Genomic DNA, 25,868 nt, shown 5'->3' on the forward strand with positions numbered 1-25,868 from the left:
GAAGAAAACTCTGCACTATGTGATAATATAGATGAACCTTGAGGACATTGTGCTAGTGAAATAAGCTAGTCACAGAAGGAAAAAGGCTGCACAATTCCTCTTACACGTCATATCTAAGAGTCAAATGCATAGCGTCGAAGAGTAGAATGGCGGTTGCCAGGGGCTGAGGGAGGAGGAAATGGGGAGTTCTGATCAGTGGGCATAAAGTTTCAGTTAGGCAGGATGAATAAATTCTAGAGCTCTACTGTACAACATCGTATTGAGAGTTAACAAAACTCTGGAACAATTCAAGATTTGTTCAGAGGGGAGATCTCATGCTAAGTGTTCTTATCACAATAAAACGAAAATTTTTAAAATGGGAAAAGGTAGTATAGGATATGGAAGAAGAAACCCAAACAACCAATACACATATTATAATATTCAGATTGGTAATTATAGAAAAATCAGTTTTTAAAAATGAGATTCATTTTAACCAAGTGGAGTAGTAATTTTTGAAAATGATAAACAGAAAAAGAAAATAAGGATCATGGTGTCTTTGGTAAATTTTAGCTTAAAGACTTCTCAGACGTGACACAAATGAAGGCCTATGTCAAAGATATTAAGATTAAAAATTTTTTTTAAAAATTCATACTTTTACCTATATTACCTACTCCTACTGGGCCCTAGATTTGAAGACAGAAGGGAAAGTTTGAAAAATGATATATGGTAAGGGGATACTATTCATTTTTGTATTCTTAGCATCGAGCCTTTTCTCTGATACAAGTAATGCTAAGATGATGTTGAAAAAATATGTGTCTGATAAGGTCTTTGTACCAAAATTTTATAGAATATCTGGATTTGATTTTGTTTTTTATGATCTACATTACTCTCCATTATCTCAGAAAACCAGAGATCTGCTTGGAACACAAGCACAACTTTATGGTAGAGTTTTCTAGAAGCACATATATGTTTAGGATAGATACACTTATCTGTGAGATACCACAGACAGGAAAGAACTATTCCCTTGGTTGTTTTTTGTTTTCAATCAATACAAAGCTACTCTGGGATTAAATCCATATAAGTCAAGGCTGAACTTCCAGTTTAAGAACTAGACCATATAGCACTAACCACATTTGGAATTGTACAGAGAAATGGGAAATGTTCTGTTAAATGTGTGGGAGGCAGATGTGGTACTGTGGTCAGAACATTTGGATCTGGCCACCAAGTGGGCGGTAACTAGGCTCTCAGACCAGCAAGTCACTTACTCTCACTGATCCTTGGTTTACTCTTCTTGAAAATGGGTATGTCACCCACCTTTTCCAATTAAATGGAACAGCAGATGGCAAAGGAATTTCAATTGTCCAAACTGTTACGAATTTTGATTTGTCAAATAAATTTTGGTCTCATTATGATTTGTTAGGATCTTTGTGGTTATTATGTGAGAAAAATTAACCAGCTTCTCAAAATACTCCCTGAACTTGTAGAACTGTAGATTTCTGTGACCTGGACTGCTGAAGATTTCCATCACACATGTAATATGAAATCATCCAGATGGATGCTGGTGTCTTTGTTAAAATTAAGAGGAGGAATTACTCCATTCTTTGTTTTTTGAGTCAACATGCCTTAGGAAAGGAGTCAAGTAAGTGCAATCTTACCCCTCCCTTGGGACAAAGTAAGTGGGTTTTTGTAAGCCAACCACTCTTCTTTCTTTTTTTTCATTTCATTTTATTTTATTTCTTTTCAGTGTTCTAGAATTCATTGTTTATGCACTCCACCCAGTGCTTCATGCCCAACCACTCTTTCTAAAGAGAGTGCTCCCCATTTCAAAGGAACTATTTTCCAATGATGTGTCAAGTAAGGTAAGAGCCATTTAGGAGTAGCATGAAAATTAACAAGCCGCAAACAATTGAAAAATAAAATGTTATTGCTAGGTAAATCCCGTGGCCCACAAATGACTAACTACTAATCCTAACAGTCTAATCAAGCAGCAAGAAGCTCACTCTTTGCCTCCATTTAGAATAACCAAGTTCTTGGCGGAGACATGCCCCCGGGGGCAAACACTCACAGCTACTTCTATTTGCTTGAGGAGGGGGTAAGAGAGCTGCAGAGGGGAAAGCAGGAAGTAGGAAACAGGACGTTAACTCCAGCAAGCCAGACGGATTCCAAATCCCAGGCATGCACAAGGGCAGCCAGGCCAACCTTCGGCCTACAGAGCTAACCTGGCAAAGCGCTGTGCCGCGGGCATGACCTTGATTCCAGCTTGTTCTAGCCTTCTGCGCTTTTGGATTTCAACAGCATCTTTTCCTTCAGACTTGGGAGCTGGGGCACCCACAGCCCCCTCTGGAGAAGGCTGCTCCTGACCACTGCCCGTGGATAATTCTAACCCACCATCGGAAGGCTTCCCACCAGGATCCACTGGGCCGACTGGGTCCTCTTCACAAGGAGACCCCACTTCACTTCCCTCTTCCTCTATTGTTTCAGGATAGCTAGTGAGTTGGACAAGATGGTTTACCAAACTAAAAGCCTGGGCCGGGGAGCAAGCCATATGTCATCTCCTGGTCATTCTGATATTACTTTTCACTTAAAAAATAAGTCATAGCATGCAGTACAATCCTGGTAATGTGAAGAAAGTCAAATGCTGCTATTAATTTGTTAATAAATACAACGCATTATAATCTCAACAGTAGGAGCTCTTTCAAAGCTGATATTGGAAGGCAAAAGCCTTTTCTGCTGGAAAGATAAAAGTCATGATTTATTGAATCATCAAAACTTTTAATAAAGTGTCTATTTGATGAAATTCATAGATAATACAGGTAGGTGATTAGAAATAAGCATGCAGTGATTGGCGTGGTTTTGCTCAAAGGGTTAGACTACATGGTAAGTTTCTTTTACTGGACTCCAAGGTTCTTGAAGGCAGGGACTCTATTTACTACTGGGTCCCTGGTGCCTAAAAGACAGCGCCTAGCATGTAGTAGGTGTTGAATAAAAACCTGCTGACTGAATGAATGCATAAATATAAAGACATAATCAGAGTTTAGGGGAAATCCCTGCTTGCTTCTCCAAAGAGACGAGCAGCTCAATGTATCTTTCATTTACTAGGAGTTTCTCTCCATGTGATTCTGAAGCACGTCTCATGCAGCCCATCCATACTTGAGCTTGTATCTAAATAATCATGTATCTAGATTTAAGAAAAAATTGTCTTGCAGAAAGATACGGCTTTCTGCACCAAATGTAACAGGAGCGGGAGTCAGGCAGTCTCCTCAGAAAGACATGGATGACAGATCTGCTCTCCCTGTCCTCTCACTAGAACCGGTTTCAAAAACGTGCTCGTTCGACAAGGATCTGTTGAGTACCTACTGTGTGGCAGGCACCGTTCTCGATGCCTTCACGAAGCTTAGATTCCATCATCACAGTCTCTCTCCAAAGAACCATCCTACCTCCCACCATTTGCAATCTTACATCAAAAGTTCTGGAATGGTTATCCAAGCTCAATGGTGTGAGGGTGCTCTTGTCCCTTTACTGCTAGTGCTCAAGCCAGGACTGGGGGCAGCCTAGCTCAGGCCTTACCTGAAGGGCCTCTCCCCACCGAGGGGGGAGGTGGCAGTATTCCAGCTCTTCCGATTTTCCTCTCGCTCTGCTTTCTTCTTCCTCAGAGGAGCGGGGACGTAGGCCGTCTGATTGCTTTTGTTCGGGAGGTACTGGTTAAAAGGCACTGCTGATTTCGGCTCACCATGGGAAGTCCGCCTCGCAGACATGTCATCCTTCTTCACATCCGGCAGCTTCCGGTGGGGCAAGTCGGGTTCAGAGTCACTTCCTCTCCCTAGGGAAGAGAGGATGGGTGCTGAGAACGTGTGCGGCGCTCACAGAAAAGTTCCTGATAGCCAGTCAGGATGTATTAGGGATGTGGTAGATCTGTGGGTTCTGAGATCCCTTCCTTAAATGACTCACTTAACAAATCTTAAATTAGTCCATTCTGGGAAAAGCTCTGAGCTCAAATCAGGGGGGAAAAAATCCAGTTGAAAAAATAGAGGTAAGCCTAATTGTGTCTGAGAATTATGACTCACAACACATTTGCAGCAGAACGAGAGGCTGCTAAGATTCTTCGAATCTTGAAAGAAAAGACATAAATCAACTGATGGAGTTTTTACTGAGCACCTGTCGTGGCGTGTCTTATGCTGTGCTAGATATTCACAAATAAGAATTATAAAGGCTTCTTTTTTATAAAGGAAATGTCATAAGATGACATTTTGTCTGGAAGGTACCTTTTTTTAAAAGATTTTATTTATTTATTTGACAGAGATGACAAGTAGGCAGCAGGTGTTGGTGGGGGCGGGGAGCAGGCTCCCTGCTGAGCAGAGAGCCCAATGTGGTACTTAACCCCAGACCCTGAGATCTTGACCTGAGCGGAACGCAGAGGCTTAACCCACTGAGCCACCCAGGCGCCCCTTGGAGGTACCTTTAGCCAGTCTATGAAACACCTGAAGAATGGCAGTTATCTTCAAGGAGCCAAGACAGATAAGAAGAATAGGAATTCAGAAAAGTGGCAGATTGAAATCAGACCAAGGGTTTGCCTTTCAGGACGTGGTTTGATTTTAATAAATGAATATTCCTTTACATCAGAGCTCTTCCTGGTACCCATAGCTGGAAGCCATCTTTTCTTCCCATGAACCCCAAGGCCCAGTTTATTCTTTTCTTGGGGCATGCTACCCTTTCGATCTTGTATTATTTATAGCATTGATCACAGCATCTTCGCAACCAGTGGATGTCCTCAAATCATCCAATGAATAAATGAATTGGTTTGGCTTCAAGAGCGTTTCAGGCAACGCAAAAGAATTCAATGTTGCCCAACCAGTTTGGGGGACAAAAGCCCCAATAATTATATTGTATTGTATCCCTGTTTCCTGTGTCTCATCTCACTTGACTGGTAAGACCTATGAGAGTGAAGCCGTCATTAAAACAAGCACTACCATTACAGAAGCCGCCACAGGAGAGTGGGTTGGAAACTCTTAATTAAGGAGAGCGATCTGTCCCTAGCAAGCTGTGGGCTCTGAGGCCGGTTTTATCACTCTTGCCCGTCCTCTTCTGTAAAAATTGGAATGAAATGATCTGCCCTGGAGATCAAATGATTTAATGGCTTTTAAAAGACTTTACAAGTTCAAAGCATTGACCATAAACAAGTTGCTCATTGTTGTGGAGGAAACATGCAGTTATGAATTATTCATGGCACTTGCATTTAGCCTCCCTTCTGAAGTTTTGACCATTTCGGTACTTGCTGGGTTTTGATTCCTGGTTTAGCACCTTCCCACCCTGAGTCTTGCATCAAGGGTATCCATCTGTCTCAGTGTCCCAGTGAAATGTGTAGAGGCCCCCCGTGAGATGCTTTATAAACAAATGCTAATGCTACCTTCCCTTGCCAGACTCTCAGGTTTGTTTCCTGGTTTGATATTATCCCCATTTTACAGAGGTGGAAACCAAAACTCAGAGAGGCAGAATGGCTGGTATGCAGTAGGTCAGGACTTCCGATTTCCATTCTCCAGACCCCGGCCCAAAGCTCCTTCCTCTGTGAGGCACTTCTCTTGGAGAAATGTCCAAGAGATATTTCTTAAAGCATCCTGACTAGGGGAAGCGCTACACTTTCTCGAATAAACGAACGAAAGAAAAGAATTCTTCCACTAACTGTGAGGGCTTAGTAAAGATTCAAGAGTTGTCTCCATTTTCTAATGCCTAAAATCCTATCATCTTTGAACCTTCTCTGTGTACAGTATCTAAAGATATATTATCTGTAATTATCTTAGTGAAAGTCTCAAAATAGGCTGTTTAACACATACACAGATCACCCTCTTCCTTCCCACAGTGACTCTTTGATAAATACCTTCAAGAGACAGTTCAAGAAAAGTTACTTTGCAGATGCCCAAGGTGGAGTGACTCAGTTGAAAGAAGAAAGCTTTCTGGACTTAGAGGCCAGGGTCTAATTTTGGCTCCATCCTACTAGCTGGGTAGCTCTGCAAAATTTAAGCCCTCCGTACCTCAGGGTCCTCACTGGACACGTGGAGACAATACCACAGGTCGTTGTGAGAATCCAAGGGGATGGCGCAAAGCACTTAGAAGCCGCTGGTGTGCCACACCCTTGGTAAACACTAGGAATCTTCTCGAAGGCCAGAACTTCAAAGACTTGGACCTCTTCCCGAAAACACAGATATATACTACAGTGGCTTCGCTATTGATACCCAAAGTAAGGAAATGACAATACAGCACATGATGATGACATTACTTTATCAAAGTCTGAGCCTACCGTTTTGGGGACTACATTTCTCTCCCTTCCAGGAACTAGGAGGGAGCTTTCTTTTATTCCCCATATTTTGGCCATCTACACCCCTAGCCCTTGGCTTTCTCATCTTCCTCTAACACTTCAATTTCTCTCATTCCTTCTTTCTCTCCTTCAACTCATCTTTTCTATAAAAGAATATTCATTTAACAAAATATATCATATTTCTAAACTGTGTTCTGAATTTTAAAAGCATCTGAGTCAAAGGGTTTGTATTTCCTCTTCAGGGAAGTCCATTAAGTGGCTTTAGGAGGACGCTAGGAGAGGTGAGGGGAGAACCGGCACCTGTGTAGCAAGACGGATTGGCGGAACCACACAGCATCCTGCCCAGGTCGCTCTCGGGTGCAACCCATAGAATCGTGGAACCTCTTATGAGTGTGGCTCTTGACTGTCCCCACTGAACGGGTCAGTGGGCCTCGACAATATTAAAATATTGGCCCAATATGTAACTGGAGAATTTTATGCTAAGACTTTTTTTTTTTTAAAGATTTTTATTTATTTATTTATTTGACAGAGATCACAAGTAGACAGAGAGGCAGGCAGAGAGAGGGGGATGCAGGCTCCCCGCCGAGCAGAGAGCCCAATGCGGGGCTCGATCCCAGGACCCTGAGACCATGACCTGAGCCGAAGGCAGAGGCTTTAACCCACTGAGCCACCCAGGCGCCCCTGCTAAGATTTTCCTTAGTTGATTGTGAGTCCTTAGGAAATAAATTTTTAAGACTTAAAAAAAAAAAGTTCTTCTAAATTTGAAAGTAGCAACCTTATGGATTAACATCATTAAAAATATACCATAAATTCTAATAAAATACATCTATTTGAATAAAATTATACTACTATTAAAGCAGATTTTTAAAAGTGTGTGTGTGTGTGTGTGTGTGTGTGTTTTAAATCTCATTAGGTCTTGATTCGTTTTCAAGATCATAAGCCTGTAGGTATTAGGCTGCTTGGTAAAATGGACAGTGTTCTGTGAGGCTTGATTTCCTATTATTCTTTACATGGAAAAATATTTATAAAAAGACTCTAGCTTATCAACCTTAATTGGTGCAAACGAAACTGTGCCTCAGCACGTTAGTACAATATTAGTAATTACCATCTCAAATCCCTTCAAGATGTCGCTCATTATAAATTCTAAATCCTCGAAGCTGTGACAGAATATAGGATCTATGTTACCACTTACAAAACCAAGAGGAAGAAAATAATAATTTTTTTTAAAAAAGCAATCAAAATAATATGAAATGGTCAGGTTCAGATATGTTTTGTGAAAGGAAATCTACCTTTCGGTTATGTTAGAGCTCAGTTAGGTCATGTACTTGGTATTTTAACTTCTAATACTGTGGGTGGTACTTAAGATGGCATAGAAAATCTTAGAAATGTCTTTCAAGCAGCTCACAATGCACCATGGAATTCTTTTGGAGTCACATACTATGTGGCCCTGGGGCTAATCTATTTGTTGGAAAGCTGAAGTACTGAACAAAAAGCATTAGTTAGGTCACTCCAGAATCTAAAAAATTTATTCGGTAAACAAAGTTGTGGGCAAATTAGGTTTAAGAGTTTAAGTTTTGGACTCACACTTCTTGAGGCTAACATTGTTATACTACTTAATGACAGCGATATTTGTCACTTAGGAACTTGAGGACAATTACTTAACCTCTGTACGGTTCATCTGTAAAATACAGATAAAGAATGTCTCACAGCCAGGGTGGGGGTGGGGGGACTATGTACCTCGTTGGTACTCTGGGCTAAGGGCTAAGTGAGATGCTAGGTGTCAAGTAATTAATTCAGGACCTAGGCAAGTTAAATACTCAAGTATTTTAGATAGAGTTTTACAGCTGAAAGGGATCTTTCAGCCATATAAGGGAATTTTCATCTCAGAGATAAGCTGTAAGTCTCTAGAAGTATTAGCATCAATTAAGCAATGCATTAAAAAAATAGAAACAAATAAAAAATACCCCACCAGCCTTAGTGCCTTCCTGCAAGTTTATATATGCAGAACCAAGCCATTTTCCCTTCCTAAAAGTACAAAGCTACAAGCTAAGTGACATAAGCAGCTGGAAAATACTTATTAAATTTACATCAGGTTGCATGACCACACATTTTTAAAGAAAAAATGATCATTCCTTATAGGTGACAAAATCCACAGGATTTAACTCAAACCCAGACTCAGAACAAACAGGCAGTCTGGGTTGTGTACCCTGTGGGGGGGGCCACCCGCACGGCTCCAGGCAACGGTCAGGTATCAGAAGCAATGCACAGATTGCCAAAACCTTGCCAATTCAAGCTTCCGGAGTTCCAGCACCTTCCTAAGTGTGCCTAGTGCATTTCCAGCTTGCTGGAAATTGTTTCATTTTCACTTCTGCCCTGTGGTACTCACACGCTTCCCTTCCTCATACCCAGAGCATATAAACCTTCGGCACACTTCATGAGCTAACGGCCAGCGGCATCTTGATTCACTGAGACCAAGGGAGAGATGATGTAACGTATTTTCCAAGGAAGAGAGGCTCACTGAGGCAATACTCAAACCGCTGGTGCAGCCAAGCCAAATTCTAAGGACCACGAAAAACAATAATAAAAACACTTCTCTCCTCCCAGTTTAGAGTTACCGGGTCCCAGCAAGGTGGATATGGAGCCCGTCTTCTGTCCACGGGGGTGGATGTTCCAATCTAAGATGGGCAGTGCATGACATCTGCAACCTACCATCGCTGCTTCCCCTGAGGACTACATCTGGTGAAGGGGTCTGCCGGGAACGGGAGCCGAAGGAATCCAGGCTGTCGAAGGAGTCATCTCTGCCGTGGCGAGGGGGAGACAGGGAGTCGCTGCGCTCAGAATCCCAGCAGTCTATGTAGCCACTGTCTCGGATACTACGTTTAGGACTCTCAATGTCGTCGGTCTCCTGTCCAGAAATAAAACGAGAAGGATTACAGACACTTGAGCAACAGATGGAGAGCCTACGATACGAGGAAAATTGGGCTCCCGGGTGGACTTCCAAAGATCCCGCGTGGGGTGTCGGTATGGAAAAAATTATGGCACAGATTATCATCTATAAGCCAGCATTTCATCCTTCCGCCCTTCCTGCTGCCACTTTCCCAAACAGAAGATCATGCATATTTCAAAAGATAATAAATAAATAAAAATAAAAATCCAAGTAACTCCCAGCCTACTATGTTTAAAAAAAAAAAAAAATAGAAGGAGCGAAGAATAAAAGCTCGTCAAGTTTGGAGTCACAGGAGCACAGTGGCCGACAAAACCCAAACTAAACACCAAAACCTTAGCCTTGACCTGTCTTTCGGAATCCATAACCGCATGCCTGCTCTGGGACCCAGCCCCTGGTTTTCGGCCGCACAACTGCTCCTGGTTAGGCTAGCTGGCCAGTGCACACAGCATGTGTTTTTGCCGCGGAATCAGTTCTGTAAAGCCTGGAGCCCCACACGTCCGTCTCCTGCTACCTTGGAGGGAAATTCCTGCTCTGAAAGGGAGCTGTCTTTCCGAGGCAGAAAGTTTAAAAAAAAAAAAAAAAGGCAATGAAAAATATGCAAAATGCTTTTCCTGATGCCTCAGAAGAATCCAGGCATGCTCTCGCTCCCGGCCAGCTCTTGGTGCTGGGGGAGCTGGAAGCACTCGCGGCTGACCCACATGTTCGGAGCAGGGAGAACAATGGCTGTCTTTGACAGCCTGTGATTATAAATTCTTTCCAGCGCAAGCAGCACATACTAAAACACTGAAACCCCAGCAGCAGAAAGGTCAGTCAAAGCCATCCTCACCCTCCTATTATAATAAAACCCTTGTTCCCGCCAGTGTCGTCGCATTCATTACAATTGTCCAGGCTGGTGAAAACAAAAATAACTCCGGTCACTCAAAGATAAACCTCAATTTAATCTCCTCCAGACTGTCGCTTAAAAGCCAGGCTGCAGAGGATGCTGGCAGAGGGGCACGCTCTCATCAGCAAAGACTGGAATGTCACCCCCCGGACGTCCTGGGACACTCTGGAAGGTCCCCTCCACATTCCCGGTAGAGAGGAAAAATAAACAGATATTCTCTCCCTGGTAGCAATTTTGGAAACTGCTTGAACTGAATGATATGCCCACTGGAGCCTGTGCTGGTTTTCTCCATTCTCCCCAGTGTCCCTGACACACTCTCCCCGCAGGAGGCATTTGGAGGGGCTGGGTGGCTGTAATTTGCAAGGAACATGGTGCGGAAGTGGGGGGGGTTGCCTGGAGAGAAGGGAGTGGGAGACAGGAGAGCGGGATGGAGAGGAGCACCCTGCAGCCTCCAACAGAGGCCCTGATTAGGGCCCCGGAAGAAGAGGTTGTCAGATGGCCTGAGTGAGTGCAGCCTACTGGACCCTCCATTGCAAGGCAGAAATTCTAGTTATGGAAATTAAGGTTGTTTACTTTTAGGTTAAAAGTCAACCGGGACATGAACAAAAAGCCAGGCCTGAGTAGCTACAAAAGGAAGAACTCACTAAGTAACTGAAAAGTATACATTTGAATTAGATATGGTTTTGTGTTTAATTTCTTTGGAAAGGCAAGTTATAATCATGGGTTATTTATTCACCAAGAATAGGCCAAATGTCTAAAAAACATGAAGGTCACTCTTGTCGAATACTTACTATGTGTCTAGGGCTACACTGGGTATTTAATCCTCACAACCCTACCATGGTGTGGTTACCATCGCCCTCCTTTTTCAGAAGAGGAAAATAAGAATCAGAGAGGTTAAGTAACTTGACTGAGGTCACACAGGAAGCAGCAAAACTGTGATTCTAACACAGGATTCCATCTCCAAATCCCAAAGGGTAAAACCTGCCAATGTTTGATCATCTTTGGGGTGGTCACAGTCACCATTGCCAGCATCACCTCTTCCAACTACAGGACACTCACTGCCTCCTTGTTCAGTGAACGATGCTAACCTGTGTCATGCCCCTTTCCTCAATGCTGTTTATGCCTACTTGACCAAGCTATAAATACTGCAAAACAGAGGCAGCTTAGGGCAGGTTAGGAACTTAGGGCAGGTCTTAGAAGCGCTACCGACTGGGTTTAAGTCTTGCCTCCTCCTCTCATCATCTATAAGACCTCAGGCAAGTTATTTCAGTCTTCTCGCCTAATTTCAGTTTTCTCATCTGTTCAATGGAGCTAATAACACCACCTATCTCGCAGGACTGCTGGGAGGGTTAAACGTGTTAACATACAGAGAGCATTCAGAAGAATGCCTGACGCAGAAGAGCTCAAAAAGTGGTAGCTGGGGGGGGGGGGCACCTGGGTGGCTCAGTGGGTTAAGCCTCTGCCTTCGGCTCAGGTCATGATCTCAGGGTCCTGGGATGGAGCCCCGCATCAGGCTCTCTGCTCAGTGGGGAGCCTGCTCCCTCCTCTCTCTCTGCCTGCCTCTCTGCCTACTTGCGATCTTTCTCTGTCAAATAAATAAAATCTTTAGAAAAAAAAGTGTTATCTGTGGACTATAACTATTTCCATGTATTTGTTTGGGTATGTGAATGTCAACATGTAAATCACACAGATTTTATGAATGTAGTTAAGGACACAAACTACATATGCACTGATCCTCTTCTAGCTCCCTCTCCATTTATACCCCATAACTAGACACCTTGGGCCCGGGTTCCCATCAGGGAGGGCAGACCCTCAGAGCAAGGCCACTGGTCATGTCTAGAAACAACACGATGTTAGGAGCTGCTTGGCTCAACGTGACAGACTGGATTTTCAAGAAAATAATAATAATCAGAAATGCTCCTCCAGAGGCCCAAATGTCTTCCCCACCCTTACTACAAACCCACAAGAGAACAGACAGAAAGAAAAAGTCAACATGTCTCTTGGAGCTTCAGCTGCTTTCTCACAGTTTGTTATGGGAAAGAAAAACAGAAAAGCCATTCTGCTCACGACTGTGTAGAAAGCCAAGAGTAAAACCGTGGATCAAGCAAGAGCTGGAAGCCGAAAGGCATGGCTAGTTTGAAAAGTGAAAAACAGGCCACCCGTGGTCCCCCTTGGCCAACCCTGTCCCTTGGAACCTCAGGTTTCTGAGGCAAGAAGCTGGTTCTTCAGCCAGAAGTAAAGACAGGGACGTCAGCTGGATGGGCAATTTGACCGGATTCCCTTAAGTCACCCAAAGTTAAGATTTGGGGGAAGAACAAAAGCTATAAACCAGCACAAAGGCCAGTGTGGTCTAAATTCTCCTTTGGTGGGGTCTAGTTATGTCATCGATGCTTTTTATCCAGGATCCCAGGAGCATTTCACCTTCTACAGGGAGTACTTTAGGGATAGGAGACAAGACCCAAATCTGTCCATTGTGCTAACTGCTCGTTGTTGTAGTAAACGTGTGTTCATGAATGTGGTGAGAACTGGCAACATCTATGGTGTTTTTGGATTGTTTCACTCATCTGTCTCTTTCTTACCCCTCTTTGTCAGAGATAATGAGAACCAGCTAGGGTTGCTGGGTGACTTACAGTATCTGAGAAACTGTGTTACAGAAACTGTGAAACAGGCTTCTGTGTTACCGCTCAATGTTTTCTGCTTCCTGTGTGATTTATAAAGTGGCTAAATCCTGTTCTGGAGTGTTTGAGGGTTCTTTTTTTCCAGTCTGATGACCCATCTGCACCTGCCACACTCTGGTTGGGGAAGGTATTCACTGCTCAGATATTTACCGAGCACCTTCTATGTGTCAGACCCGGTCCTAATGCTGGGGACACAACATTCTGCAAAGTCAATAAATACCCTGTCCTCACAGACCTTGAGTTCTAGCAGGAAAGACAAAAGATAAACAGAAAAACTGATAAATGAATACAAAGTTGGGTGGTAAGTATTATGAAAAACTAAGGCAGGTTAAAGGAAGAGAAGCTGACGTTGGTTGCTGTTTTAGGCAGAGATCTGTCCTTGCCCATCTCAACCCCCCCTCTCTACCCCCCTGTTCTAGCCAACACCCCTCACCTCCTGAGACAGTAGTGTATAGGCCGATCATGGTACCCATATCCCCTGGTCGCAGAGACTGGTTTGGGATGAGGACCCACACTGGGCCAGAGTACACCCCTAGGAATTTTACAGCTGGGCCTAGAAGGAAGAATGCCCTTGCTTTCTGGGCAAGGAGCTAGAAGCAGGTAATCCTAGAGATGCTGTTGGCAGCTGATGCGAGGTAGGAAGAGATGAGGAAGAGACATAAAATGGAAGAACCTAGATTGCTCATTTTCTAGCTCTAGTCCTCGAAATTCTAAGGACTCCTTAGTCCCCATGATTCTTCCTTCAATCTCAATGTTCTCACAGTTATGCCCCTTTGATTCACTTCAGTGTCCCCTCTGCTGGAAGACCTGCTCTGACATATCTGGACTTATTGAAAAGCCACTGTCACTTTGCTTTCAGAGATCTTTTTTTGGCATATAGCAACAACAACCAGCTATGAATACCCATTATTTGCCAGACGCTTATGCTAAGAGCTCTACACATGTTACAAGCTGAAAATTTTTTAAATATTTCTTAAAGATTTTATTTATTTATTTTTGAGAGAGAGAGAGAGAAAGGGTATGAGCACGGGGGAGAGGTAGAGGGAGAGGGAGTAGTAGTCTCCCCACTGAGCAAGGAGCCCTATGTAGGACCTGAGACTATGACCTGAGCCAAAGGCAAATGCTTAACTGACTGAGCCACCCAGGCACCCCTACAAGTTGATCATTTTTTTTTACATACATTTCTCTCACTAGAAAAATGAATATAAAATATTTCTGGCTAGTCTCCTTTGTGAATGAAAACATTTTCATTCCAAATTTATTACAGCCTGTACCTGTACCGAAGGAATTCTAGTTATCTCCGCAATATCTGCTCCCCATTTCTTCTCCAGTGAAAACACCCAAGTTTTTAGCTGAAATACAGTCTACCTTTCCCAAGTCTTTCCTTGCAGGTAGGTAGGGATGTGTAACCAAGTTTAGGTCAATAGGATGTGAGCAGAGGAGTAATGTATGACTCAGCACACACGTGTTTAAAGGGAGGGCAGAGGTCCTTCTTCTCCTCATCCCTCCTCTCTCCTGGCTCAAATGTGGATATGACGGGTAAAGCTGGTACAGCCATGGTGGGAGTTGAGAACCCAAGGACAGAGGATGTTGGAGTCAAAGGACAGAAGGACCCTGGGTCCCTGATGATCACCTGTCCACTGCTCGTGTTCAGGCCTCTTTTTTTTTTTTTTTTAAAGATTTTTATTTATTTATTTGACAGACAGAGATCACAAGTAGGCAGAGAGGCAGGCAGAGAGACAGGCCTCTTTTACGTGAGTTCAAAATAAAATTCATCTTATTTAAGCCACATTTAGAGTTTTCTACCTGTCCCAGTGAAACCCAAATTTAATGGATAAAATGAGATAATATCTATTCCAGATAAACTAGTATCTCCAGGCATTGGATCTCTCTATCTGTGAAGTTCAGGTCAAGGACTCTCTACTTTATTCAGAGGCCTGGGAGTACGACAGCTGGCTGTTCAGTGATGCTACACCGTGTCCGGCGACACCAAGTACTTGCTCCTGTCCTGTGAGATTGTACTATGTTCACTAAAGAAAGGGAACAGCTGTTAGCAACGACTGGTCATTTCAAGGCAGCTGACGTAACAAGGATCAGCTCAGTATGGTCTCAACAGAAGGGGAGCTGAAGGAACCACAGCCGCTCAGAGTACAGAGGAGCTGGGCCAGTGGAGGGAATGTCCACGACGGGAATGAAACAGGTTCCAAGGGGATCCAGCAAAGAAAGGGACTGTGAGGAAGGGCTTTTAAGATGAAGCATGAGAGACTGTGGACTCTGAGAAACAAACTGCAGGAATGGGAAGGGAGGAGGTGGGGGGTTGGGTGAATGGGTACTAAGGAGGGCATGTATTGCATGGAGCACTGGGTGTGGTGCAGAAACAATGAATCTTGGAACCCTGAAAAAATAAAAAAATAAATCAATAAGAAATAATAAATGAATAAATAAATAAATAAAATCCTAAAAAAAAAAAAAAAAAAAAAAAGGAGGGGCACCTGGGTGGCTCAGTGGGTTAAGCTTCTTGCCTTCAGCTCAGGTCATGATCCCAGGGTCCTGGGATCGAGCCCCACATCGGGCTCTCAGCAGGGAGCCTGCTTCCCCCTCTGTCTCTGCCTGCCTCTATGCCTACTTGTGATCTCTCTCTGTCTCTATCAAATAAATAAATAAAATCTTTAAAAATAAATAAATAAATACTTTAAAAAAAAAGAGGAACACATAGGCAGGCACACATGATACATCCCACTGTTTCTTTGACAAACTCCTACCTTACTCTTTCCCATAACCAAATAAACAAATAAAGCTTTAAATACTGTGAAAAAATATTTTCTGACTCTCCAGGTCATCCGAATACAATAGCTGTAAAATGAACATCTCTGGAGAGAATGTCTCTAATTCGTCAGAGCCCGTCCAGGGTGGATGGCCAGACAAGAACTTGGCAGACATGACCTCACCCACACCAGGGCCCTGACGGGTAAGCAAAATGACCTTTAGGACAAATGCAGAGCAAGTCTTCATTTTTGTATAATACTGTATTGTCTAATTCGGGCGTTATTCCCCCAAGGAAAAAAGTGCGGAGCTCTCTGGCATACAAAGCCACATACTGATGGATTACATTTGCTCTTTTGTAATTAAAGTCGGAGAGAACTCAGACCTTCCATTCTCTGAAGGCTATAAAAGTTCAGGTGGGCCTGGGACACACAAGGCAGAGACCGCATTGGTAAGAAGAGTCTTTTCCTTGAGGGCAGGAAGTCTCTGGTCTGTGCAATTTCACCACACTGGACTGTAAGGATCTCAAAAAGGAGCAAATTGTGGGGCACCTGGGTGGCTCAGTCGGTTAAGCGGTTAAGCGTCTGCTTTTGACTCTTGATCCTGGGGTCCTGGGATCGAGTCCCACATGGGGTCTCTGCTCCACGGGGAGTCTGCTTCTCCCTCTGAACTTCCCCCACCCCCCACGCCCTACTCCCTCCACACCTCCCCTCCAGCTCATGCTTACACTCTCTCTTTCTCTCTCTGAGATAAATAAATAAAATCTTTAAAAAAAAAAAAAAGGAAGCGAATGTGTTGATTTCCCATCCTATGTTAACATCTTGGGATAAAGAAGAAAAGTCAAGTTACCTTTCTCATCTGAGCCAGCAAGCCTTCGAACTCCTTCAGGTTCAGCGTCGTGCCGCTGTAGGACGCAGAGCTATTTGCTGCTTTTCCCAGCCAATAAATGGTAACTAATACCTGCGAAACAAAACCAGGCACTAGAGCAGGAGAATTTTCCCTCAAGAATAACTTTTAAACTAAGGAATCAACAGTGCACCACTAAGAGGAAAGCAGGAAGGAGAGAATGTGCAACACTGATTTACAAAACCCACCAATCATGAGGTACCCCTTCAATGTAAAATCATTTTAATAAGAACCCAATGTTCTATCAGTCAACACACACATGATTCAGTAGTTAAAAATAAAGATCCACTTTTAGGATAAGTTTGGTTGTAAGAAAATGATCTCTAAGACAGCAAGAAGGGAAAGTAAGTTCTCCAAAATCATTTTTCTGTAATAAAGTTTGCAAAAATTTTCAGAAACTCTGGCTCTTTACCCAGATGAGCACGAAACAGATTGTCAGTTCCTTCAGAAAGAAGTGCTGTTAAAGGCTTGCAATTCCTCCTTGTGGGCACAGCAATGCTAAGCCCAACTATCCTGCTAAGTCCAACAGCAAAACCTCAAAGCAGAGATCCAGGTTAATTAGTGGTTCCCAGCACAAGAACACCACCATGTATCTAACTGAAATCAGAAGAAACAATGTAATCCAAAGTACGATCTTTAGCCACCTAGCTTTGGGGGAGGGTCAGATTCCCACTCCTCAGAGATGGGAAATTTTTAGTTTGGACAAAATTATTGCCAATTAAATAACCTTGGATGCTTACAAATGTCCATGAACATTCAACAGTCTGAAGCTACAGTCCTTGGGTCATTTTTTTTCTGTCTTTCCAAAAATTTGTGCACAAAATCAAATGCTCTTTACAGTGATTTTTCCATAAAGCCCAGAAGGCTGAAGATGAGCTCCTTAAAAGCTGAGTTCTTTGGATCTGAAGCTTACGGAAAAGCTATTATTTTATTTTCACATTTGGTCTTGTTGCTTCAATCAGAAGGGAAGTGCTTGTTGTACTTGCTTTCCACGTGCTAGACCATGAAAGATATGTGTACATGGTTCCACGTGGCAACATGCCCAAAATATGGTTTTGGGTATCAATGCTACGATGTGATTCGGTTTTCTACCTCTGTGGGAAAATCGCACTTCAGGAATCCTTCAAGACTTCCAGAAAGTCTTTTTAACATTGCTTGCTTACAGATAAATTTCCAGAGAAGAGACAATTCCAGATGGCAGGACGTTAACTAGGACCGTGAAATAGCTAATGTGTGCTAAGAGTGCGAGGCCATTTTGGAAGGTGTAACAGGAGAAACATAGAACTGTGTTGTGTTTTAGATTATGGGTTTTCTGATTTGTTTAAGACCGCATGATGAAAAATGGCACATATCCCTAGTTGTAAAGAGGAAGAAAAGGAAGACAAGAATGTATTTGTAAATTTGTAAATGTAACAGCAACCTGAAAATTAAAAAAAGGAGGGGTGGGTTGCAGCCAATTTAAAATTTTATATATAGGAGGTCTTTTTTTTATATTCCTCAATTTAAACTTAAAATAAAAGGACACTACTTGCTCTGTGAATTAAGATCCAACTCCAAAAAGTTGATTTTGGGGAAGTGCTAATAAAAACTCAAAACATTTAATAAGGAAAAAAAAATAGAAAAAGTGCAGGGCCGTGACAGTCAACACGATTTATATCACGCTGATCTTTTCCCTAAAAAATTGTGCCCAACTGCTTTATTTACTAATCCCACCTGTGCCAACTGACAGAAAGGAACTGATGTTAGTACTGAGACAGATCATCTTGTGGTTAAACAATGGAATTGTAGAGGGTAAGCTTTCATTTCTTTACTTCTAGAACGAGCCCTTATTAGAGAGACCTCCCCCATCTACATTTGGTGTTTCTGTCACGGCGCTCGAATGTTCCATCCGGGACACCTATACTCATTTGCTGAGGACTCTTCCAAGCAAGCCCATACAACAGTCTCCGAAGCTAGGAGCTACATTTTACTCTTGAGCCATCAAAGTGAGGAGGAAAAACTTTTTGAAAAGCAAAGTCAAAACACTTACATTTTTCAGTTTCCTACTGTAATCAAGGCTCCTAAAGAAGGAAGAGGAAAAGAAAATCTGGTCAGAATGGCAGTAGCTTCATGATCATCCCTTACACACCTCTAAGATGTATGCAAAGCCAACAAATGTAATGAAATCTACAGAATATAGTATTTTCCCTAAGGTCCATGATTAGCGATTTCAGGTACTGAATAAAATCATTTAGGGAACCAAATGTGGAAGGACAGGATGGAATTAAACTTCCAAAATGCACCGTGAAAAGATGAATGCTTCGTAACATCTGGAAAATGAAGGATTCCATCGGAAACTGGAACACTTGATATCTGTATTCTTGAAGCTCAACTGTTTAAAGTAAAATTTGTGCCTTGATGAAAGCCCACTGTCAAATCGGAATCTGACTACATTTCCAAAATCTTCGCACAACTAGTACTTTTAAAAAAGGTCTAAAACTTCATAAAATAGACCTGAAAATACACATGGAAGATGCAGCTCTATGCAAATATTTGTTCCTATCTGCCACGGATATAAATCAGTATTGGGAATTAGCCATAAGCAGGAAAATATGTGTGTTATGTTTGAATAGACACATGTGCATTCTTAAAAATACATGAATGTTTACTCTCAAACTATAAACAAAAAAAAAGCTAGTTGGTGGTACTTTTGAAATATTCATACGGTGAAATATAAAAGTTTCCACAAAATTATTCCAAAGTTTCTTTAACATGTCAACAAATACATGCTAGGAAGAACAAAACAAACATTTCTTTACCCTTAGTAACTTCAGTTGGGGTGGGAGTGGAGGAAGGGAGAATGTAATTCTAGCGTATAAACTGGTCAGGAATTCTTTCAAGGATTTAGATCCCCTTTACTTCATTGCTGCATAATCTTTTTTTTTTTTTTTTTAGATTTTATTTATTTATTTATCTGAGAGAGAGAGAGAGAGAGAGCACGGAGAAGAGGGAGAGAAGATCCGAAGCAGACACCATGCTGAGCTCAGAGCCTGTGACCGGGCTCAACCCCATGACCATGAGATCATGACCTGAGCTGAAACTGAGAGTTGGATGTTTAACTGACTGAGCCAAGGTGCCCCATTGCTGCATATTCTGACCCAAAGAACATATGAATGACTAGGTGAACAATTTTAAGTCAACTGAAATTTCAGGGAATAGGAAACAATGTAGTATATACTAAGGAGATAAACCCATCAACGGACTTGGATTGAAGGAAACATCGGGTTAATTTGGATTTGATTATAAGAGAATGTTTTCAAGTTTATCATTTTTTTAATAATTTTTTAATTTTTTTTTTTAGATTTTTATTTATTTATTTGACAGAGAGAGATCACAAGTAGGCAGAGAGGCAGGCAGAGAGAGAGGGAAGCAGGCTCTTCGCAGAGCAGAGAGCCCGACGCGGGGCTCGATCCCAGGACCCCGAGACCATGACCCGAGCTGAAGGCAGAGGCTTTAACCCACTGAGCCACCCAGGCACCCCTAATTTTTTAATAAACATATAATGTATTATTAGCCCCAGGGGTACAGGTCTGTGAATCGCCAAGTTTACACACTTCACAACACTCACCATAGCACATACCCTCCCCAATGTCTATAACCCCACCACTCTCTCCCTACACCCCTCCCCCCGTCAACCCTCAGTTTGTTTTGTGAGATTAAGAGTCTCTTATGGTTTGTCTCCCTCCCGATCCCATCTTGTTTCATTTATTCTTCTCCTACCCCTCAAACCCCCAATGTTGTATCTCCACTTCCTCATATCAGGGAGATCATATGATAGTTGTCTCTCTCCGACTGACTTATTTCACTAAGCATAATACCCTCTAGTTCCATCCACGTCATCGCAAATAGCAAGATTTCATTTCTTTTGATGGCTGCATAGTATTCCATTGTTTATATATATATATCACATCTTCTTTATCCATTCATCTGTTGATGGACATCTAGGTTCTTTCCATAGTTTGGCCATTGTGGACATAGCTGCTATAAACATTTGGGTGCACGTGTCCCTTCGGATCACTATGTTTGTATCTTTAGGGTAAATACACAGTAGTGTAATTGCTGGGTCGTAGGGTAGCTCTATTTTCATCAAGTTTACCATTATTAATAGAAAAAAATATAGCATTATCTGCTGGATATTTGCCAGGATTTTTTTTAACTTACAAAAATCCCAATGGAAAGAGAAAGAAATCTATGAAAGATTTGAAATTTCAGTGAAAAGTAAGTTAAGAATAAGGAACATAAAACATTTTCTGCATTGATAATAAAACTTCATGGACCAAAATTGTGACCCTCTTCTAAAAAAAAATCATCCTTGCCACATAGTAGGAGCTCACAAAATATTTGTTGAATGACTTCTACTTCACAACCAATTACATGAAAATGCTTCCAAAGTTTTCAAGAGACATATTCAGAAGCAATCCAAAACCTTTCCTCATTTTCATCCAATTGCTTCAATTCCCTGGAATAATACTTGCTACATTCCCTTCTGGATTATGCTCTCATTTCCCACCAAGGTCATCTGGCATCCATTACAGGTAGAGTTCACAAAATTACACATGCAGTAATCATCTGCAGCTTTTCCCTCTACTTCTTTTCCCCCTTCTTTTCTTCTTTTTCTTTCTTTTCTTTCTTCTTTCTTTTTCTTTCTTTCTCTCTCCCTCTCCGTCCCTCCCTCCCTTCCTTTTTTCCTTCAGTCTACTCAAATTACTTCTCAAAAAAAAATAAATAAATAAAAATTACCTACAATAAAAGCTAAACTAAAGAGATTTTTTTTTTTTTTTTTTACAAAAACAATAGCAGGGAAGCATCAACATTTGCTCTGTGGGATTTACCCCTAGACCTTACTGTTTACACTATTAATTGCCAGGGTCAGTGGGGTGTTTTCTGTCTGCACACTATTAATTGCCAGGGTCAGTGGGGTGTTTTCTGTCTGCGTGAATGTTCTGCTCAACTCTCAGAGGGTAAAGCAGAAGAATGTAGTGGTTCTACTTTACTCTACCATGGCTAGGAAGTCTACATATGTTGCAAAAATCCCCCGTCTGGTGCCAAACAAGACCAGGATCATTTACAGAAAAGTTGTGAAGAGAGAGCGTATTCCGTGCCCCACCCGTCACTGAAACTAGAGATGTTTTTCTCAGTACTGTAAATGAATTCATGGTATAACTTGGATGTAAAATTCCTTATGTTCTTCTAGATACTCAAACTGTGAAATGAACATTTTTCTCCATAATTAATCCAGGTTCGGCATTCTGCAATGCTTGTGGACTGTTCCTCCCACTACACTCCTTCTTGCTCATCACCCTTCTAACACACCAGATACTTGTCTTTTTAAACATCAAGTTTGTTTCTCTTCCCCAGTCTTGCTACTTGATCTTCCTCTGCCTTGAATGCTCTACAGGTCTTCCCATGACTGGTTCTTGCTTCCTCCCACTCATGTCTCTGCCCAGAGCCTTCAGCTGAAAGGTCACTTCTTCAGAGAATTGGCTTGACCACTTCTGGACTGCTATCTTTTTCTTCCCCAGTTTTATTGAGATATAATTGGCATATGACATGGTATAAGTTAAAAGAACACACATGAGGGCGCCTGGGTGTCTCAGTGGGTTAAGCCGCTGCCTTCGGCTCAGGTCATGATCTCAGGGTCCTGGGATCGAGTCCCACATCGTGCTCTCTGCTCAGCAAGAAGCCTGCTTCCTCCTCTCTCTCTCTCTCTGCCTGCCTCTCCGTCTACTTGTGATCTCTCTCTGTCAAATAAATAAATAAAATCTTTAAAAAAAAAAAAAAAAAGAACACACATGGTGATTCCCGTACATATTGTGATGGTCACCATTTTTCACGCCATCTTTTCCCTCCTTCTTAGCACTGATCACTCCCTGCAGTTATCTTTTTGATTTGCTTGTTTATTTCTTATTTCGTGACACTGCATGTAAATAACACGTGAATAGGAACCGTTGGTTATCTTGTTCATTCCAGTTGTCTGTTGACCGGAAAGTATCTGACACCTAGGAGCTGCTCAGTAAATAGTTACTGAATGAATGAAAAATGATACAATCATAGGGAAAAGTGATGGAAAAGCACTGCTTAAAGAAAATAATAATGCTCAAGTAAAAGAAAAACTAAAAAGGAAGAAAATGAGGAGAAAGAATCCAAAAGAGGCGAGAGAAGGAAAGACAGGATAAAGAAGGAAAGGGAAGCACAAGGAAGAAAAGGAGATGGAGAAAGATGCAGCTGGAAAGATAAAGAAAAATGACAGAGGGAAAGAAACAGTAGAAGGGGAAGACAGTAGAGTAATAGAGACGTGACAGTGTCTGTGTGCCATTGGTCTAAGGGACTTCTCTTTGTGCTGTCTTCTGTGCCTTTTTCTTTGGAAGTTTGCTGAACCATCTTCCCAGATCTGAGCAAGCAGTGCACTGAGCAGGTTTTAAGTAGCATCATGCCTGTGAAGGCATTCTGTCCCATTCCGTCTTATAGTTGAAGACCCAGAGCCCTACTGAAGGAAAGGAACTTGCTTAGGACTGTATGCCTAGGGAGTAGCAGACTGAGAGCCAGGAATCGCTGATTTCCTAATGCCCAGTTTTTTGTAGATAAGCAATAAAGGTAATATAAATTCTGAATTTCTAAAACCAAACTCCCTCAGAATTCTCCTGGCTTAGGGACATATGGATTTAGAGTAGCTCCCAAAAAAAAGAAAATGCAGCTGCCAACACCATCAAAACAAACTTTTCTCCACTATCCAAGCAATGCGTGTGTGACTAATTGTTATGATGTCATATAGTTATTATTGTTTCTGGTCACTCACCACTCAAGTGAAACTATAAATATCAGATGAGTCAGAAACCATTTCCTAAAATGAGCAATTTATAGAGACTGGATTTAGGTGCAGTAATACACGGAGCATGTGATGTCTAAAATGAGGTGGGGGAGGGCACCTGGGTGGCTCAGTGGGTTAAGCCTCTGCCTTCAGCTCAGGGCATGAACTCAGGGTCCTGGGATCGAGTCCCGCATCGGGCTCTATGTTCAGCAGGGAGCCTGCTTCCCCCCTCTCCCTCTGCCTGCCTCTCTGCCTACTTGTGATCTCTCTCTGTGTGTCAAATAAATAAATTAATTTAAAAAAATAATAAAAAAAATAAAATGAGGCAGGGGTGCCTGGGTGGTTCAGTGGGTTAAGCATCTGACTTCAGCTTGGGTCATGATCTCAAGGTCATGGGATCCTGTCCTAGGGCTCCGTTCTCAGTGGAGAGTCTGCTCCTCCCTCTCTCTCTGCCCCTCCCCCTGCTGATGCTTTCTCAAATAAATAAACAAATAAATAAATATCTTAAAAATGAGGTTTATGGTGGTTTTCCATATTCAAATACCATAATTTGTATTCTATTTTTGCCCCTAAGTAAAATTTTTCCAGGAGAAATATTAAAGGCACATTGACAACAGAGAAGTGTGATTTTTATATAATCAATCACGCTGACTCTCCCTTATCCAATATAAACTAACTTGATTTCACGTAGTAGTTTCCATTTTTTTCCCCCTAATCAATATTGGCAAAGAGTATCAAATTAAGAGCTCTGAATTTTGGCTTCTCTCCCTTTTCTGTACCTCCATGATAAAATGACCCAAAAGTGATCAAAAGAAGTGTCACCAATCCACAGACCCTCTCTATGTAATTAAGTTTATTATTAAGGCATATTCATGTCAAATATTATCTGACTGAAGTGGAACATGTTTTGTATGAAACGTGTAGAGTGGGAAGGACTGGTAAACTAACGTAAAGTCATCTCTGCCATCTCATAAGGGCCTTTCTTCTCACTACCCTGGCCAGCAGCTACTCCCTTCCAGAGAAACACATTGCCTTTTCTCTTACTGTGCCATTCTTTCCCAAAAATTCTTTGAGTAGACACAGTCAACAACAGTCAAATGGCCAATAATCTATCTTCAAAGAACCTGATCACTGACATATGAGAAAACAGTTACAAATGTAAATGAGGAAGCAATTCCTCCATAATCTATTGCCCTCTTTGCATAATAAACAGTTTGGATCTGTTTACCAAGTCTGTAGGCTTCCAAGAGCCTATTCAAATGCCCAACTCGAGTGAATGAAGGCTTTCTGTCTAACACACACAGATTCTGTGCATATTTCTCTCTTGCCTCTCCCTCCAGTGAGTCTCACCTAACAATTTTCTCCTCTTTAACATTCTAACTCTCTATGTGTGACTTTCGCATTTCAAAGAAATTACATTTGACCAGAATGAAAGCTATACACGGAGGGAAGGCCACTGTGTCTTGTTTTGAAAACCTGATTTTTACCTTCACATTTTTATTTTATTAGACATGTCCAATACTTTGCCTCTTTAGCCCTTACAACATTATCACAAAGCTACAAATCAAACCATAACTAGGTTTCGCTTAAACATAAATATCGTGTTACTTACTTGACTGTTACTCTGTTAGACGTATCCTGTAGGTCACTAGGGTCAAAAAGTTGAGATTCTCTAAGGCCAAGCTCTTTACAACCTCTTAAGAACAAGATGATATTGTCCTAAAAGGGAAAAAAGAAATCCAAGTCTATATTATTTTATATTATCTTTATGAACCAGTCCCTCCTCTTTAATAGTCCAAATTACCAGAGAGATGTCAATCATTATGACAGCAAAAGTCAGATCTAACTTTCGGCTTGTTGGATAATAAAATCATACTTGGTTAGGATATGCCAAGGTAAACAGACACTTTCAATCTTCTAAACCCACAGCCATGCCAAATTCATTTTTTCCTCTTTACCTTAACACATTTGTATAAAACTGCAAGTAAAATATCACTGAAAAGCAGAACATCGCATCTTTTGGGGACCAGTACTCCTAGCCAGGGAGCCCCTAAAACTTCCAAGTTTTGTCCATGTCTTATTGCTAGAGCTTGGTTCAAACACTAATGTATTTTTTAAAAAATTGGTTTTAGTAGCCAAATGTCATCAACAGGTTCTTCTTTAGATTGACCTTTCTAAATATATTCTTCATCAGCAGGTTTTGAGTGATAATACCTCTCTGCGGACTATGAATTGAGTTAAATGGATAAAAAATGTAGACTGGGAAAATGGGAAAATTTAGACTTAATAGTGAAGGGGGGAAAGAGGAGCCAGGAAAGCTTTTGAAAATAATGCAAAAGACCTTTTCAAAGTGGACATTTTCTCCAGCAGGTACATATTTTCTTTGAACTGGCAGGTATCAGGCACAACTGAGAATTAAGGGTCCTGCCCTTCATCTGTTGGGAGTCAAGAAAAAGCAGATGGCTCTGGAAGGGACTGCCACTGCGGGTCACCCTTTTGGAACACCAGGGTATTAGCTGCAGCTTGCTCGGTTGCAAGTTCCTAATTGTCCTCTT

General features: G+C 41.9%; 1 protein-coding gene across 7 annotated transcripts in view; it reads right to left on the reverse strand.

Annotated features, from left to right (window-relative positions):
* LOC111149208 (LIM and calponin homology domains 1) overlaps window positions 1-25,026 on the reverse strand; it is a 103,630-nt gene extending 78,604 nt beyond the window's left edge. For 6 of the 7 annotated variants that reach the window (XM_022506157.1, XM_022506154.1, XM_022506156.1 and 3 more), the window contains exons 1-3: window positions 9,575-9,598; window positions 8,999-9,194; window positions 3,547-3,799 (exon numbers count right to left, since the gene is read on the reverse strand). In XM_022506157.1, coding sequence (XP_022361865.1) covers window positions 3,547-3,799; window positions 8,999-9,194; window positions 9,575-9,598 — 473 coding nt within the window. Of the gene's footprint in view, window positions 1-2,198; window positions 2,466-3,546; window positions 3,800-8,998; window positions 9,195-9,574; window positions 9,599-16,409; window positions 16,521-18,495; window positions 18,527-24,925 lie in introns of those variants that run through there. The other variant, XM_022506151.1, reaches the window with a different exon arrangement.
* Between the last annotated feature and the right edge of the window lie 842 nt (window positions 25,027-25,868).

The sequence above is a fragment of the Enhydra lutris genome, unplaced genomic scaffold, assembly GCF_002288905.1.
Source record: "Enhydra lutris kenyoni isolate GAN:26980312 unplaced genomic scaffold, ASM228890v2 scaffoldscaffold21, whole genome shotgun sequence".
Lineage (NCBI taxonomy): Eukaryota > Metazoa > Chordata > Mammalia > Carnivora > Mustelidae > Enhydra > Enhydra lutris.